Source organism: Xiphias gladius, chromosome 19 (genome assembly GCF_016859285.1).
Source record: "Xiphias gladius isolate SHS-SW01 ecotype Sanya breed wild chromosome 19, ASM1685928v1, whole genome shotgun sequence".
In the NCBI taxonomy this organism is placed as follows: Eukaryota; Metazoa; Chordata; class Actinopteri; order Istiophoriformes; family Xiphiidae; genus Xiphias; species Xiphias gladius.
In genome coordinates this window covers 17,149,329-17,165,458 of record NC_053418.1, presented here as the reverse complement: position 1 = coordinate 17,165,458, position 16,130 = coordinate 17,149,329, and the positions used below count along the sequence as shown (strand labels likewise).

Below are 16,130 nucleotides of genomic sequence, written 5' to 3'. Positions count from 1 at the left end.
TCAGAGGGATGAAGCACCGTAACAGACTTACTTTAATCATGTTTCACTTCCTTAAGCTTTCAAAACCTCAAGCCTAGTTACATATACATGAAGCCAAAATATACCTATGAGTCACAGACAACTCAGGGCATGTTTTAGAGGATTAAAGATATTGTAGCTGCCATAGGCAGGTCTGGAAAAGGAAGGGAGGGAAGGGAAAATTCAATATATGCTCCATACCAATGCATTCTAATGAGGATGAGGTCTTTCTAATTGCCTACATGTTTGCTTCAAATAAATGAATGCACCTTTTTTTTTTTCTTGGCTTTTCTAGATATTAACGAATGTGAAAGGGACCCGTGCAAGAATGGGGGCATTTGCACAGATCTGGTTGCCAACTATTCCTGCGAATGCCCGGGGGAGTACATGGGGAGGAACTGTCAATACAGTAAGTGTTCATGTTTCTTTTTTAATGTTTGTTTTTTAACTCTATTACAACTTCCCACTGATTTTTAACATCACACCTGATGCTACGGGTAATTGCAAAATGAGCAAACTGATCGATCAGAGACAGTTTGCTGGTAGTTTGAAATCATCATTTGAAAGGTTTGTTTGTTTAGTGCATACTTCAGGGTTTTCTCTAATGAATGAGGAAAAATCTTGAGCATTTATTAAATAATCATCCCTCAATTATATCTGAAACATATAAATGGGGTATGAGTGGATCTTATCTGATATTGGACAGGATAGATTTCATGGAAAGAACAGGAATTCCCCCTGTAAATTTTGTATATAGCCAGAGGAGCATGATAATATATTGTTTGTTTAAACCTTGAATATCTGGAGTCTTTATATTCCATAAAATGTTCATGGTTTCTGAAGGCATCATAATTATATTCTGAAATATATATATATATTCTGAGATGAATTATCAGCCATAAAGTCAGAATAATTCTAATTGTGTTTAACTTTAGTTCAAACACTACAACGTGAATATGAGATCTGAGCAACAAAAAAAATGCAAAATTATTCACAGCACATTTATTCAAATTTCATTAATATGTCATGAAGATACACTTAACTTTCCCCTTATATTAATTAAATAGAAAACATGACTACACAAGAAAAAGCGCTTAAATTCTGCATGTTCTGCAAGACAAACCCAATTAATTCTAAAGCAAAATGATGAAACAAACAAACAAACAAACAAAACATTTGAATGCTGAGAAGTCACTGTGTGCAGGCAAGCCCTCATTTCATTTTTTTGCCCAGTGGCTTTAGGGAAACAGAGAGAGAGCTGCTGTCTTATCAGAAGTGGCTTTCTTTTTGCAAGACGCCGGAGAGCTCAAAGGGGCTTCATGTGTTTATTATGCTATTGTGGGGATTTTGTCTGCTCAGTCGAGGAACATATTAGGATTAATGTATCAGTGGACTCTGAGCCCTGAGCCACCCCTGCACTGCTACTCACAAATGAATTCATCAGATTATCTATTTTAGGTGCAGCACAATTGTTCTGCGACAGACCAGACCTCTACAGTCAGGAACTTTGAAAAAGTGTGCATCGGGAAGAGAACAATTTTGGTAGTTGATTTTAAAAACTGAATGACAGGAGGCAGAGGGAATGTTTGTGAATAGAGACGGGTCAGGAAACAAAGCCTGGCTGATTATGTTGGTGCAGTGAGTGAAACACACACTTTTAGGAAGAAAGAATTACTTTTGATGATTGAACATACAGTAGGCAGAGCTCCATTATTTGTTTAATGATGCTGATTTCCATTTTCCCAAATAAATTCAATATTTGTACAGTATAATATACAACCATTAATTCAGCCTGTTATTTAGAAAATTGCAGTGCAGTCTAAGTATAAGAATGGTTTGGCTCTGTATATCATCACATTAGATTCAAAATGTAACAGTCACCACGAGTTGAAAGTGCGCCTTTAATTTAATGGGGTGTACATCCACAGTAGATGAACTGTGTAGAAATTTTAGCCCTTTTTATACTGTAGTTTTCCCCCAAGGGAAAAAAAGGCAATACCTCCTAAACTACTCACCTGATGTAGATTTTAACAACCACAAACATCCGTTGAGCTAAAAGCCAGTGCTATCACCTTGGTTTTTGTTTTTTTCTTTTGTTTTTTCCTTTTTTAATCAAGTGCCAAACACACCACAGTCCTAATACTTTCAGACTGAACTATATGTTTTCTGACAAGGCTGCTTCATGTTAAAAATAACAGCCAGGAACTGAGAGACTGGATTACGAGGAACCGGAACAGAAAAAAGATTGAAGTAGCAGAGGCCTAGATATCCAGATGTTTAGTCCCTATTATGATTCAGGTTCCAAAAAATGTTGAAACCTACATTTCTCACAGTGCTACTCAATGCATAACACCCGCTCTGCCTGGTACACGCCCACACCTTGCAAACTTATATAACATGCTCACTTCTGCAAACTTTCAGCTACAAATTTGTAGTCTTCAAGCCCAAGCTGCAATAACCCTGATGACATTACTGTGAGATCCCTCTGTTTTGTTTTTCCTTTTTTGTTTTTTTTTCTAGATTTGACAAAGCATCTCCAGAGCCCCAGAGCTCCTTGTGATGGGTAAAAGCGGTGAAAGACCCTTCAAAATCAAAATCAAAATTTAGACTTCCTATATTTAAATTCAATATTTGTTGAATATGTTGCAGTCTTATCATAAGAAATACAGTCAGGTCCCCAGTGAATGTAGTGTGCACAGAAAAAGGTAGAATGCCTGGAATGCACTTATATGCAAGGACTCATCATCTCCTCTGACTTGTTCCTTCAGCCCACATCGTATGTGTGGGCAAGTTGCAGATTAAACAGCTGTACATTTTCTGGCTGCACCGTACTATACCTGAAATCAGTGTGAGAATATTATGTGAAAGCTGTAGTGGGGTTTTGGCCATTGCCTGCCTGTTCACTGATTATCCTGTTTTATTGAAGTAATTGAAGACCATTCAATATCGATTCCCATGATTCAATGGAAAGCAAGGAGTGAAGAGAAAAATCATATCTATCACTTGCCAACATGAGTCCCAGTAAAATACCCAAGAAAGCATAAAATACAGCGAGATAACACTTGGAACGAGCTGCTTCAGCCTTTCTGCTGAAACTAATTTGGGATTGTTACTGCTGTAATCGTCCAGAGATATTCACACTTTCAGACACTAATATGGGTTAAATGGTCAGTTAAAGAGCCATTATTGAGGAAAGATGGTGGCTGTTCATGGCCCTGTTTCCCAAAAAGCATCTTAAGGCTACCATGACTGTAGAAACATCTGCCCTGAGCAGAATCCTGAATCCATTCAAGTACACCAATGAAAGTAAGTTTACCTTAAAGTAAGTTTACCTTAAACTTACTTTCATCTTTCATCTTTCCATTGCTTGTCTTGACTGTCACTTTTTCTGACTGCTTTGTACTACAGATGAATGTGTGGAGCACTGAGACTCCTACATATTATACGTACAGGTGCATTTAATTCAGACTCGTTTGTCACTTGTGGATCCTCCGTCGTATGGCTGACATCTGTTTTGTGTGTTTATTACTCTTTTCCTCTTCCCTGCTTTCCCTGCATGCTCATGAATATCGGTGTGCTGGAATTAATTTCGGTGGGACTCTAATTTGTTTAGGCTGTAGGTAGGGTTTGTGGGAGATGGATTCAGCTGCCACATCATGGTATGGCTGGTGTTAGTGATGTATGCTGTCGCAGGGCTGATGTATGCTCAGGGGCAGGCAGGCCAGTGCCCGGGGGCTGGCTGCCCCCGCTGCTCTGACGGACGACTGGCAGGCAGCTCGTTAAGAGTGGCTCATCATTACTTATCACAATGGGATAAGGACCATGGCTTTGCAACGGTGTCCTGCCACAACATCCACATAGAATATCTTAGAAGAGAGCTGCCCAAGAAGTACAACATCTAGACAAATATCATATCGTGTTGATGAAACATTGCACCCCAGCCCTGATGTCAGGTCGTAATAGGGAATAAAATAGAATCTATTTCACTTTCAGGAGTTAAATCAGGGTGATATGCCTTTTGGTGCTTCTGGCAGAACAGCATGTATACCTGTACATTAGGGGGGCACCTCAACTTACTGCAACACCTAAAGACATCTTCCTGTTGATTGATGAGTCTGCAAACATACCCTTAGGCTTATATTTGGCTGGTATATTTACATAGTTATGGCTCAAAATGATATCAAATCCGTTTTAATCACTAGTCCCCTGGCTCAAGAGATGAATGTCTATGTCCAATTTTGTGGCCGGCCATTTATACAAGTTGAATTTTTAGATATTGTGCTGACGGATGAAGCTCCTTGCCTAAGGCCCTTTTTTCACTCTGTGTTAAGCAGAGAAAGACACTAAAATACAGAGATATCCATTGTCTCTGAATTACAGGGATTAGGGCTACAGTACTAAAATGCAAATGCAACTGGGATCACTGTGTATCTAAAACATTGGTCATTTTGGAAAGTGCTAATCTCACACTCTCTCTTTTCCAAGCCTTTGGTTGAAACTGGTTTACCACGTCTCAAGATAAAAGCTCTCCAAGCTTGTTTTAGCTTCAGCAGTAGGCTACTGCAGCCACCTACACCATCCTCTCATCAGTCTGGAGGCAGTGAGTCACACAAAAGGAAAAACTAGTGAAGCGAGAGTGATTTACCATAGTGGAATATATAAACACATCTCTGTCAGTATACACACACACACACACACACACACACACACACACAGACACGCAGATATACTCTGTGCTCTCTTCTCTCCTCAAGTTGATTCCCCTGGACTGTTTTCAGACATTACTCACTGTCTCCCTGGCTCCCTGTTAACTAAAGCCCCACTGTTTTACCAGCTGGATAAGTTGCAAGGGTTGTTTTCATTGTTCCATTCTTCTTTCACTCTTGGCTATCTTGTGTGGTGAAAGTCATCTCGCAGCTCTCAGCGCAGCTAGGTTCATTGTCTGCTGGTAAGTGTGTGTGCCTTGCCTGTCCTGGGTTTGAAATGCTTAGGTGTTTTTTGCCTAAATGGTGAAGATGGCATCACAGCCTTCTGGTGACCATTGCTCCAGGCTTCCCCTGAAGGCTGGTTTACATGGACAATTAAACTTCATCCAGCATAAGCAAGTAGTGCCTCTGGATGAATCCTTCACTTGATATGTCCTCATTCTTTTGGGGCAATTCCAAGCTGCCTCAGCCTTTCCTAAATTGTGGTTTTTAGGCTCTTAAGCACAGCTATTTCATCATCTGTAACCAGACATACGCTAATGGGAGAAATCAAATGGGCTGATTAAATTTTAATCAGATCCACCACTGTTCACAAAAAGAAGTGTTTTACATTTTACATGTCTTCTGTTTTTTTTGCTCTAATCATTTTTTTCCATGTTGTCATTAGAAATAAACATCAAGAACAGATAAGGTAGAATTTCTTCCTGTTAACTGCTGTTCCACAATAGGAAAAGTAATGGGAAATAAATTTAATTTTGCTACACATCTGAGGTTTATGTTCAACCTCATGACTTTATACTCTGATAGAGAATTAAATACGCCTGATTGCAGTTTAAGGTAGTTTCTCTGTGTAACACACACTGCCGTGACATTAAAGAGGGCGTTGAAACATCCAGTAAACATTGAGTAATATTCTTTAGCCTATTTAGCCAGTGTTAGCTGTGTTAGCTGTTATTCACTGGGAAGGTTCTTCAGCATATTTTGCAGTGGATATTCATCTTTTTTGGGTCAAACCATAAATAACTGAAATACTTTCAAGCCACTTTTCCTTATACAGTGAAAAAGGTACTGTAGGTGAGAAGGTGGTAGATGCAGAGATATACAATATTAATTACAATCATGTTCAATTAGGAAAGATATTTGAGAACAAAAAATGCCCAGCTTTAATTCCTTGCATTTATGTAACCTCTCACAGCATGGGGAACTACTTTTTAAGATATTTCTAACTCAAGAAGTTGCATAATATAACTTAAGATTGGAATGATAGCCAATGGCGGGGCAGTTTCATTGCAGTTGTACAACTCTGTAACACAATTTATTCAGGCTAAAGGATTCTGAAGGCCTGCAGTCACATCTGATTCATTTTTGATGGCAACCTCCCACAGCTGTTTTGAACAACAATTGGAACAACTGCAACTGTTTAGGTTGTTTTCTTGACTGTGTCCTCAGTGATGATGCCTTTCCGCAGGCAAAGTTAGCTTATAATTATAGAGGCAAAGTATACAGTTTGAATGCATTTCACATCCTAATGAATCCATCCTGGTGCTGGCTGAATCTCACAAAATCTGACATTTTTTTGATAGAAAACCAGATGTTTTGTGTGTAAATGAGCGATTAGGAAAATCACCTTTGGGGAGAAATGGCAACTTTTTTAGACTTTCAATTTTACACAATAAAATTGTATATTGTGGTATGTGTTTATTTATATAACATACCATATGGATACATGCCCCCTCCCCATCTTTTTCTACATTGTTTCATTTCTCATGTGTTTTTTGTTTGTTTGTTTTTTGTTTATTTTATTTTTTTTTACAAAGAAGTACTTGTCTTGTTGTTATTCAGAACAATAATTTCTTTATTGGATAAACATTGCCAGAAAGCCTATCACCACAGGTGTGTCTATTAAATTCTCTTGATGTGCCTGGTCCATACCAATTATGATTAGGAGGGAAAACAAGCTGCTCAAAGAAAGGGCCTTGCTTTCAGTTGCTATTATGTCTCCCCACTTTAATGCTGCAGCCTTGAGGATATTTAAAGCTGTTTCAAAGCTTGTTGACTTTGGGGATCATACTGTCCAGAAGTGGCCACACTTCCTTGGGATGAAGCCCTAAGGCTATGTCACTGATGCAAGAGCAACCTGTTAGTCCCTCGGATTTGGACAGCATGAAGGCAGAGGGGAGTCTTCTTGTTGACGGCTCAAAAGATTTTGCTGTAATGGAAACATTAGGAGTTTTTTGTTGTGATGAATCAAAGCAACAATTATAGTACGAGAGAAAGGAGTCAGGGTGAACAAATTGATGGTGACCTCAAAGAACAGGTTATCACAAAGATATAACAGAGAGTGAGAAAAGTTACAGTTTAATGGCTGTGTCTGGTTGTAGTACAAGTAGAGGACACTTAGGTTTTCGTGTCTGAGAGGGAGAGATAAACAAAGACATTGACTCTGATATGGAGACACTGTAGAAAGAAATGGAACAAGATGTGGATGATAAAATGACATTACAAAATGTGATCTTTGTGGTAATTTTGAAAAATCTACATGCATTTCATAGACTGAGTTGTACACATTTTTGAGTGCTGGAATTATATGAAGGGCCATCTGTCCTTTTCTCCCTCTCTTCACTCAGAATGCTCCGGAGCCCTGGGCATGGAGGGCGGTATAATCTCCAACCAACAGATAACAGCCTCTTCCACCCACCGCGCTCTCTTCGGCTTGCAGAAGTGGTACCCCTACTTTGCACGCCTCAACAAGAAGGGCCTGGTCAATGCCTGGACTGCTGCCGAAAATGACAGATGGCCATGGATCCAGGTAAAGCAATGTCACCAGACAGGCGACACGCACAGCCGGGCCAGATACAGATGAATTGAGACAAAGCCACAATCTTTATTATAGATACACTTTATACACTTGTTTTATGTGACTTTAAATTGTTGGTTTGACTTATATTTAAAAGTTCCCTACTGTATAACGTCACTTGGTTTTAGTTGAGGGTTTGTATAAACGTATGACTGTGAAATAGCAGCATTTAAAACTTTAGAATTAATTAGACATACTGTAAAATTGATGACTCACTTGATGGTAATAAAAAGCCATAAAAGTGTAAGCTGGGGGTAGAACAGATGCAGGTGTAGTCAAGTGTGAGGAACAGCGTTAAAGGGCATAACTGTTTTCAGGTAGTGGCTGGTGTGTCTCACTTTGTGGTGATGAATTGCTAACAGCTACTCAACTCTTTGACCTCTTGTTTTCACATTTAAACGTGCCATGCCCACAGGCATACCTGCACTAGCCTGTATGCTGTATTTTGTATCATGAATGGACTGTGGCAATAGAGGTTTCCTAGAAACCATAACTATGGTGCACATTACTGTAATTTTTCAATGCACTGACGCTTTCTCTTTCTTATGTGTTATGTAAATTCTGGTGTGCAAATCACCTTGCTGTCAAGAGAGAGATTTGATTTATACATTTGCACAGCACTCAACAGTAATATTAAGAGTAATCTCCCTGTTATTCATAAAAAAGATTGAATTCAGCTTAACAATTCAGTGCCTCTTCTTGTCCTTTTGTAAAACAGGGCTTCAATGACCACCTAGGGGCCTTCATCTATAACAGGCTGTGAATTGTGAAAGGAAAATAAATTAGATGTTTATAGCAACAAAGCAATAATACATTCAACTCTCCTCTTACTTAGGCTTTGTTAAAGTTAACCATCTTGCCGTGCCATTAGTTGGTACTTATTGTCAAAGAATAAAATAGACAGATAGTTACGATAGATTGCCTGATGGACCAGAATCATTTCCTCAGTCACATGCTAAGCCTCTATCGTTGTCTGTCCTTTCTGGGCCTATTTTAATCCTAAATAATCATTCATATGTGTAGAGTTACAGAATTTGAACCCTAGCCGTGTAGTAGGTCTTGTTGCATTAGGCAAAGATTTAACTTATAATGTTGAAGCTTCTGCACTTCTCCCTCACCTGAAATGATCTGGCTCTAGTGTGGAACTGATTTTCTGGATTTATGTTGAGCAAAATAGTCATACATCAAGAGGCTGTGCTGAAGCGACTGTGGCATATAAAACAACTGTCAGATGATGTATAGCTATGTTATATAAATTTCCCCTCAGCTCCACTTCTCTTCCAAGGCTTGGTCCAGTCCCACAGATTGTACAGTATTCCTGATAGAAAGATATGATAATAAATAGTCATTTTAGCAATTAATTATTGAGTTAGTTAATTAATTAACCAATACGTTTTTTTTCAGCTTTGTTACATTTCTCTTACTCTTGAGTGACTTCTGTGACAACAGAAACGCTGACGGCAACCTTTGAAGCGAGCAGATACATGATATGAGGGGGAAAGTGTAGCTGTACCTAACAACAAGAAAATAGTAAGACAGGGGAAAAATGGATTTGTAAAAAAGGAAAAAGAGAGAGAGAGAGTCAAAGTAACAGCCAACATGAGTCAGAAAAAAGGAGCCTGGCACATGGAGAGGGTGAAGAAAACGGGACATAAAACATTCAGGCGGTTTGTTTGTCTTTAATGATGCCATGTGGGATGTTGCGCGGTATGCTGTAGGCATTGTGTGTTTCTACAGAGGGCCTGGATAATTGGGATGTGAGTACAGAGGTGTACAGTCATGTCAGTGTTTTGGGATTATGCTAAGGAGCCGGTGGTGTGCATTTGTAGATTGATGCGGCATGACTATGTTTGCATGTCTGTCATGTGAAACAGGTTACACTGACAGATGACAGCCCTATTAGAATAGGAATCTGATCTGTCCGGCTATTTGTAAGGTTTTCTCTGGTTCAGTATCTAACTTTGGATGTCAGCCAGTTTCACCTCTTTCCCCCAAAACCTCAACAAATGAATCGAACATAGAGCAACGTTCTGTGAATAATACATTACGGGGTTGCAAAAAAAAAAAAAGCATGCAAACACTTTAAATGTGTTTGTTTGTGTTTATGTCAGTTTGTATGTTTGCGAATTGTACGTGCGTGTGAGCTCGCCACTGTTCACACAGCCTTGCCATAAAATTGCATGTGAACACTCAGGGGAAATATGCTACTGGTCTGACCAATATCGGCAAAATATAGCTCCAGCCAGATGCGTTGGAAGAATGAAACAATTCAAATCCCTTGTGAAGGCTAAGAGGGTCTATGCATAATTTAATGTAAGCTAAACAGTTAATGAAAAAATGTTCAGATGCAGACCTCCATTCCAGTGCTCACATTTGCCGGCATGTGCCACGTACCTTATGTATATACTACAAAACTAGCTTACAGTGGACTTTGATTCTGTTTTTGTCTAGGGAGCTGTTCCCTTTTCATTCCAATGTAACCTCAGTTATTAAAGCAATCTACAGTCTGTCCTGTGGTCGAGATGTTACCCGAAAAATGCCTTTCCACAAGGGTTTATTTTTGTAACCACAGCATGACACCAATTAACAATAATTGAATAAAGCCTGTGGATTCATGCACTGCAGTGTTCTCTGCATTTTATCAGGACATTTTTGTAAGTAAGGGTCTCAGATTTCCCTCCACGAGTTATTCTTAGTTAATAATGAGTCCAGGTCCTCAGGCCTGAACCTAATGCAGTAACTTTACCACCGAGAGCTATAACCTGATGTATACTTTGAGTAATATATAAGTCTCTAACATCACTGTGGCGTCCATTTATTCCCAGGCAGAACGGCTTCAAATCGCGGACAGTGATGGGCCTGCCTATTTCTGGTCCTGCCATAACATGTCAGTAGTGAACAGATTTGGGCTTTTTGTTCATATCATTTAAAAAATTAAATAAACCTTTGCAATGGTCACAGGACCAAACACAATGATAACATGATTGCATATCCTGAATTGTTTTTACGTTGTGCTCTAGGAGGGACATTGGTTGATTGGCAGCTCTTACAAAGAGTCACTTATATCTCAGACTTTCTTCTATATGTGACTGTGGTTAGGTACAATATACAGAGCGTATTACCCGTACACACCAAACATTTTATACAGTCAATCAACCAGAAAGAAAGAAAAAAAAAAAGAAACGCTGATGTAATTTGAATATGTACCTTGTGTCTGCACATATGTGTAATAGGGCTGTCACTTTTTCCAATAGTCAAGTTTGAATACAGTTCAAATGATGTGCAATTTGTTCAACTGAATTTGAAGGCACACCCATTCTTCATTGTTTAGCAGAGGGATTTCATGTTCTGATTTACTGTAATATGACTACACTACAGAACAATAAGCATTTGAGATGAAAAATTTGAGAATGAGTCATGATTAGGGCTGAAAGGAATTATTATTTTCATTACTGATTATAATGCTGTCGAATTTCTCGATTAATCCATTCTGACTACAAAATGTCAGAAAATAGTTCTAATTCTAATTCCCCAGAGTCAAAGGTGACCTATTCAAACAGCTTGGTTTGTCGGACCAACAATCCAAAAATCTGGAAAGAGTTAGTTAACTATCATATATGATCATGGGTTAAAGTGGGGTTTGACAGTTGGGGCGGGGGGGTTGATTAGATATGTCAGTTCCAGAACGCACACGCAGCACAGTGAGGGCTGGTAAAGAGATAGACAGGGCCAGTAAAAAACATAATGGTTTTTTTGACAGTCCATTGGCTCACATTACTATGTATGAAACTACCAATCAGATTTATTTACATACTGTATTAATAGAAGGTGCTGGAATGCTGTTCCGGATCGTTCCAGCCCACTTTAACCTCTCATATAATGAGGGGGAAAAAAGCGAATCCTCGAATCTGGAACCAGAGATTTTTTTGGCATTTTTGCGTGAACACTGCCTGAAATTATTAATTGATAAAATAGTTGCCGTTAATCGACCAATTGTTTCAGTTGTAGTTATTATGCACAAGTCAAATTTGCCAATGAAATGGATTTCTTATTTTACTGGGCTCTACATCTAGATGAAAACATAAATGCAAAGTACAAAAACAATGTTAAGACCAGAATCCTCTGGCCATCTTAACACAGCCTGTAGCTTTGTTCACTGTAACGCAACATCTGCCTTGTTAGAGTCATTTTTTGCTGCTAATAGTATAACCATCCCTGTGATCTCAAAGAAATGGGAAATCAAAGATGTGTTTGTCAATAGCACCATGGCCTAAAGTAACTGATAATTTCGTAAGAATTACTTTAAAAAAAACTGTTTCACAAATATCATTGAAGCCTCAAAATTGTGGTAGTGTGTGAATTACAGCAACAGGATGTAGTCAGTTCCAGAATGCTGCTGTTGGCTGAACATTTTCTCAGAGCAGTGAATGTTTTTCAGAGAGAAAACAGGTTAAATTACACCATGCAAAGAAGTGGTATTGTATTTGTTTTGCAAATGAAGTTTGAGAACAGATATGGTTTGATGTAGAAGTTCATTTTTTCAGAGGCTCATGCATTTTACCCAGAGAACTTCAGACACAAGGTACTGTGTGTGTCTAGAAGAAGGAAAGGGTGAACGGGTGCCTTGGAGTTTTATGTTTACAGTGTTCTTTCTAGCTCTCTTTAGCACAAAGTCTCTAAACCAAACTCACAGAGTGTATACGTCTGCTAAGGACACGCAATTCTGTAGCTTTCTTAATAATAGAAAAAGCATAGACATTTTTATTCTGCCTCTGTATTTGATGCACGTAAAACACATAGTATATACATGGTGGAAGACAACATAATGCTGATTTTGGGAAAACATTTGAATCAGTGCAATTGAATGTTTTTGTATGAAGATGGATTGTGAAAAAATCTGAAGTGACCTAGTCTCATTACCATCCAGTAATGGCTATATATAGGGCAAATATATGGAAGACATATCAGCTAAATGCCAACAGATTTTGCTCGGAATTTATGCATGTGTCATCTCAATTTGGGTGCATCCAAGAATTATGCCAGATTTCGTGAAATGATATTAGGAAAATAGTAAATCATCAAACAAATTGATAACTTTTTGGTTCATACAATCACGTTATGTACTAAAATTGTTGTGGTGTTATTTGTTTTCGTCAGTGTAAGCTTTTTACACACCCGTGTGCATTTCAATTGATTTAGGTTAATGTCTGTCACACTGAGGTCTTTTCCTTCAAACTGAAATATATACATCTGTAGACAAAGGTCTGCTCACAGAGCATGTTTCCAGCGATGCCTCACTAAAACAAATAAATGCATCACTATTAACGCTGAAGTGACAGAGGTGTATTTCTGAGTGGTCATTAAAAATGTGAAGGATCACCCCAATTACCCAGGCAGTGGCCTTTTAGTGACAAGGCCACTAATTAGTGCGAGTAGTATCTACCTCTATGGAGAATGCTAAGAAGAGCGAAGAAATGCTGTGAATGAGAAAGAGTGGGTCATTGCAGCTCTGAGGCTCTTAGAGCAGTCCTTATTTTATAATTAACTTGATGCCTTGGTTTAAGTATGTAGAAAAAATATATGTGAGTGATCTTGTCGCTACAAATGGAAATTAGAAAAGAAGTCCATGCTGCGATATAACATTATTATACTTTACTCCAGTTGTTTTTGACTGTTCAGACAAGGTTGATGAACACACAGTAAACAGTTCTTTTTTTATGCTGGATCCGTAAGAACCAATACTCTAATCTCTAATGTCCTCAGGAGACACAGCTTAGAGTTTTGTCATTAACATAAAAGGAGAGTATAACTTAGCGGGCTCTGCCTATCTGTTTGAGCTTTTGCTCTCAAATATTTTACTTGTAAATTGCCTTATTTCATAGTAATGCTACCATCTCTGCACCGGAAAATGAGCTCAAGCCCCCGGAATGCCATCCTGAATATGGTCACATTGTCAGAGAAGTTAGACTTCCATTTCTCGTAGATCAGCTTTAAAATGGTTCATGTTCATCAAGAGAAACAGACTTCAGCTTCACAAACTTGAACTGAAATAAAGACTTATTTGTTTTCAATATCACGTTAAGTTATAGATTTTGTTGTCTAGAATACATGATCTTAAAAATGAAACCAAGAAAAAATGGGACCTTGAGCCAGACTAGTCCAATTCATAGGAGTAATTCTTATTTCTGTTTCAATCTGCATCTCTTTTTTGGATTTGGCCATGCTAGGTTAAATGTCCTCTGCTTATTACCTACTCTGTGTATAACTGCTGCCCTTCTGTTCTTTTCCAACTATGGAAAAATAGACAGCTGTGTTTTCATATTTTGTCAGAGGGTGAGCTAGATGAGCCACAAATTCAGCTTTTCCTGAAAATGAAGCAGCTTGGTTTGAATGTAGTGCCAAAATGATTAATGAATAATTGTCATCACCATTTATTTGCTTCATCTTATTTGTCACAGACTGTCAGAGGTGCACTACAGTGTCTGAAATTGCCTTGTGTTATCCCTCCCTACTTTTTATCAATATTAAAATTCACCATGAAAAAAAGAGCATGGTGTGTGTACGTGTGTTTGCCTGTGCACACAGTCTGTGATTAAACCAACATGTGCCATTTTGTCACAGTAAAGTCAGCTGCCATCAGCTGTTAAGAAAAATAACAAAATAGCCTAACTCTGTAGACGTCTCTTTTTTTTTTTTTTTATCCAGTTCACCAGAATTAAAGGGGCAAGTGAGGCACTTTTGTAGACAGCCAGCAACGATGGGTTAATGATGCCGACTGTGGAAAAACATGGATGTGACATGTGTTGGTCTCTGAAGCTTTCTGCAAATCCTGTGATTGGAGGCAGGCTACTGGAATTTTGCCAAAGATGTGGAAGGATGGGTGGGACTGAGGAAGCAATTTTTCTAAATGTATCATTCTTTAACTTGACACCTTTTTAAAAGATTAAAAAAATTGCAACAAAGATATATATTTGTAAACTAGTTATTGAAATCATCTTGTCTTCTGAGATGCTGGCCCATTAGTGATGTGCATCCTTGGCACCGACTTACATTTTGACCAAATGGCCCCTTAGTTTAAGGATATAAAGCAATAAACGCAAGAATGCAACATTACAGCTGTCTGTTTTTTGCACTTTGCACTTTTAAGGACCAAATCATTAAGTTGTCCACTTTATAACCCTAAATTTAGCATTATGAATAGACTGCGCATGTAAACACAAAAACATAAATTAAATATAGACATATCAAAACCCATCCAATGATTGCAGAATCTAAATCTAATTTGGGAGAGGGAAATATGTGGAAAAGGTGCAATTTTGCTAAAATGTACTTTTTCAGTGACCTGTCAGTGAAAGGCATGTCAAAGCAAACTTTACTTATGTGTGACATCATGCTTAGATAATTATGATCCTGCGATGTGTGCGCTACGCAGGATCTATCGAAGCATTCATCACTTTCCTCTTCCTAAGCTCTAGCTTTTCCTCTTGGCTCTCCAAGCCACTTTACATTGGCACCATATTGACAGTCTGCACAGGGTTGACAGAATAGATCTGGAGCGTGAGGATTGATTAAACGTTCCATTTGATCACTGACTTTCTGAATAAGATGGATGGCCCTGACAGAAAAGATACAAGGGGGCCAATTGATTCCCATGACTTGCATACGCACACTGCTCATGCACACAGACAGACACAAATGCACACTTTTAAAGTATCTGAAAATTAAGCTATAATTTCTTGATTTGGTCTTTTTTTGGACTCCACAGATAAACCTGCAGAGGAGAATGAGGGTCACAGGCCTCATTACCCAGGGTGCAAAGCGTATCGGCAGCCCAGAGTACGTCAAGTCTTACAAAGTAGCCTACAGTGATGACGGGAAGACCTGGAGAACATACAAAGTCAAGGGAAAAGATGAGGATATGGTGAGACACACACATGGGCACGCAAACACAGGCATGCACACGCTTTGTCATCTCTCCACTCTTTCACTCTGTAACAGATAGAAAAAGACAGACACTTATACACGTGCACACACAGCGACTAGAGACTATGCACTCAGTCAAGGGCAGGGTGGAGGACATGATGAGATGGCTTTTTAATTAGCTAGCACACACCGGGCCCATCTTGCTGCCCTTTACCCCCTCCACTTTTATGACTTCTTGATTGAATTTTTATACTATTTGGGGATGAACAGCCACCAAATAGGCCACACAGCCTTCTATCGTTCCTGACAGCAAACCACGGCTGTCCGCCATTTGGCTGAGCTCCGAATGACCCTGACTTCCAAACATGCTCTCAAATTTATTACACAGAACAATGAGCCTGGACATGAAAATTCTGTGATCTTGATTTTGTTCCTTGTCTGTCTGCCAGTCAAAATTTGGCATAAAGAAAGTGAGACTGTGCACGATTGAGTGTAAATTTGTATACAGCAGTTTTTGAGGTGGAAGTTGTAACTTTGTGAGCAGGCTGGTACAAATACCTGTGTAGCAGGATCTGTCAGTTTGTTTGAAGCAGTTACATGCCCTGATCCTTGACCTAATATAAGTT

At 38.8% G+C, this 16,130-nt stretch overlaps 1 protein-coding gene across 1 annotated transcript in view; it reads left to right on the top strand.

Annotated features, from left to right (window-relative positions):
* The window catches only part of LOC120804955 (EGF-like repeat and discoidin I-like domain-containing protein 3), a 92,233-nt gene that overhangs the window by 59,724 nt on the left and 16,379 nt on the right, over positions 1-16,130 (top strand). The window contains exons 4-6 of the mRNA XM_040154701.1: positions 314-427; positions 7,352-7,533; positions 15,347-15,502. Coding sequence (XP_040010635.1) covers positions 314-427; positions 7,352-7,533; positions 15,347-15,502 — 452 coding nt within the window. The remainder of the gene's footprint in view (positions 1-313; positions 428-7,351; positions 7,534-15,346; positions 15,503-16,130) is intronic.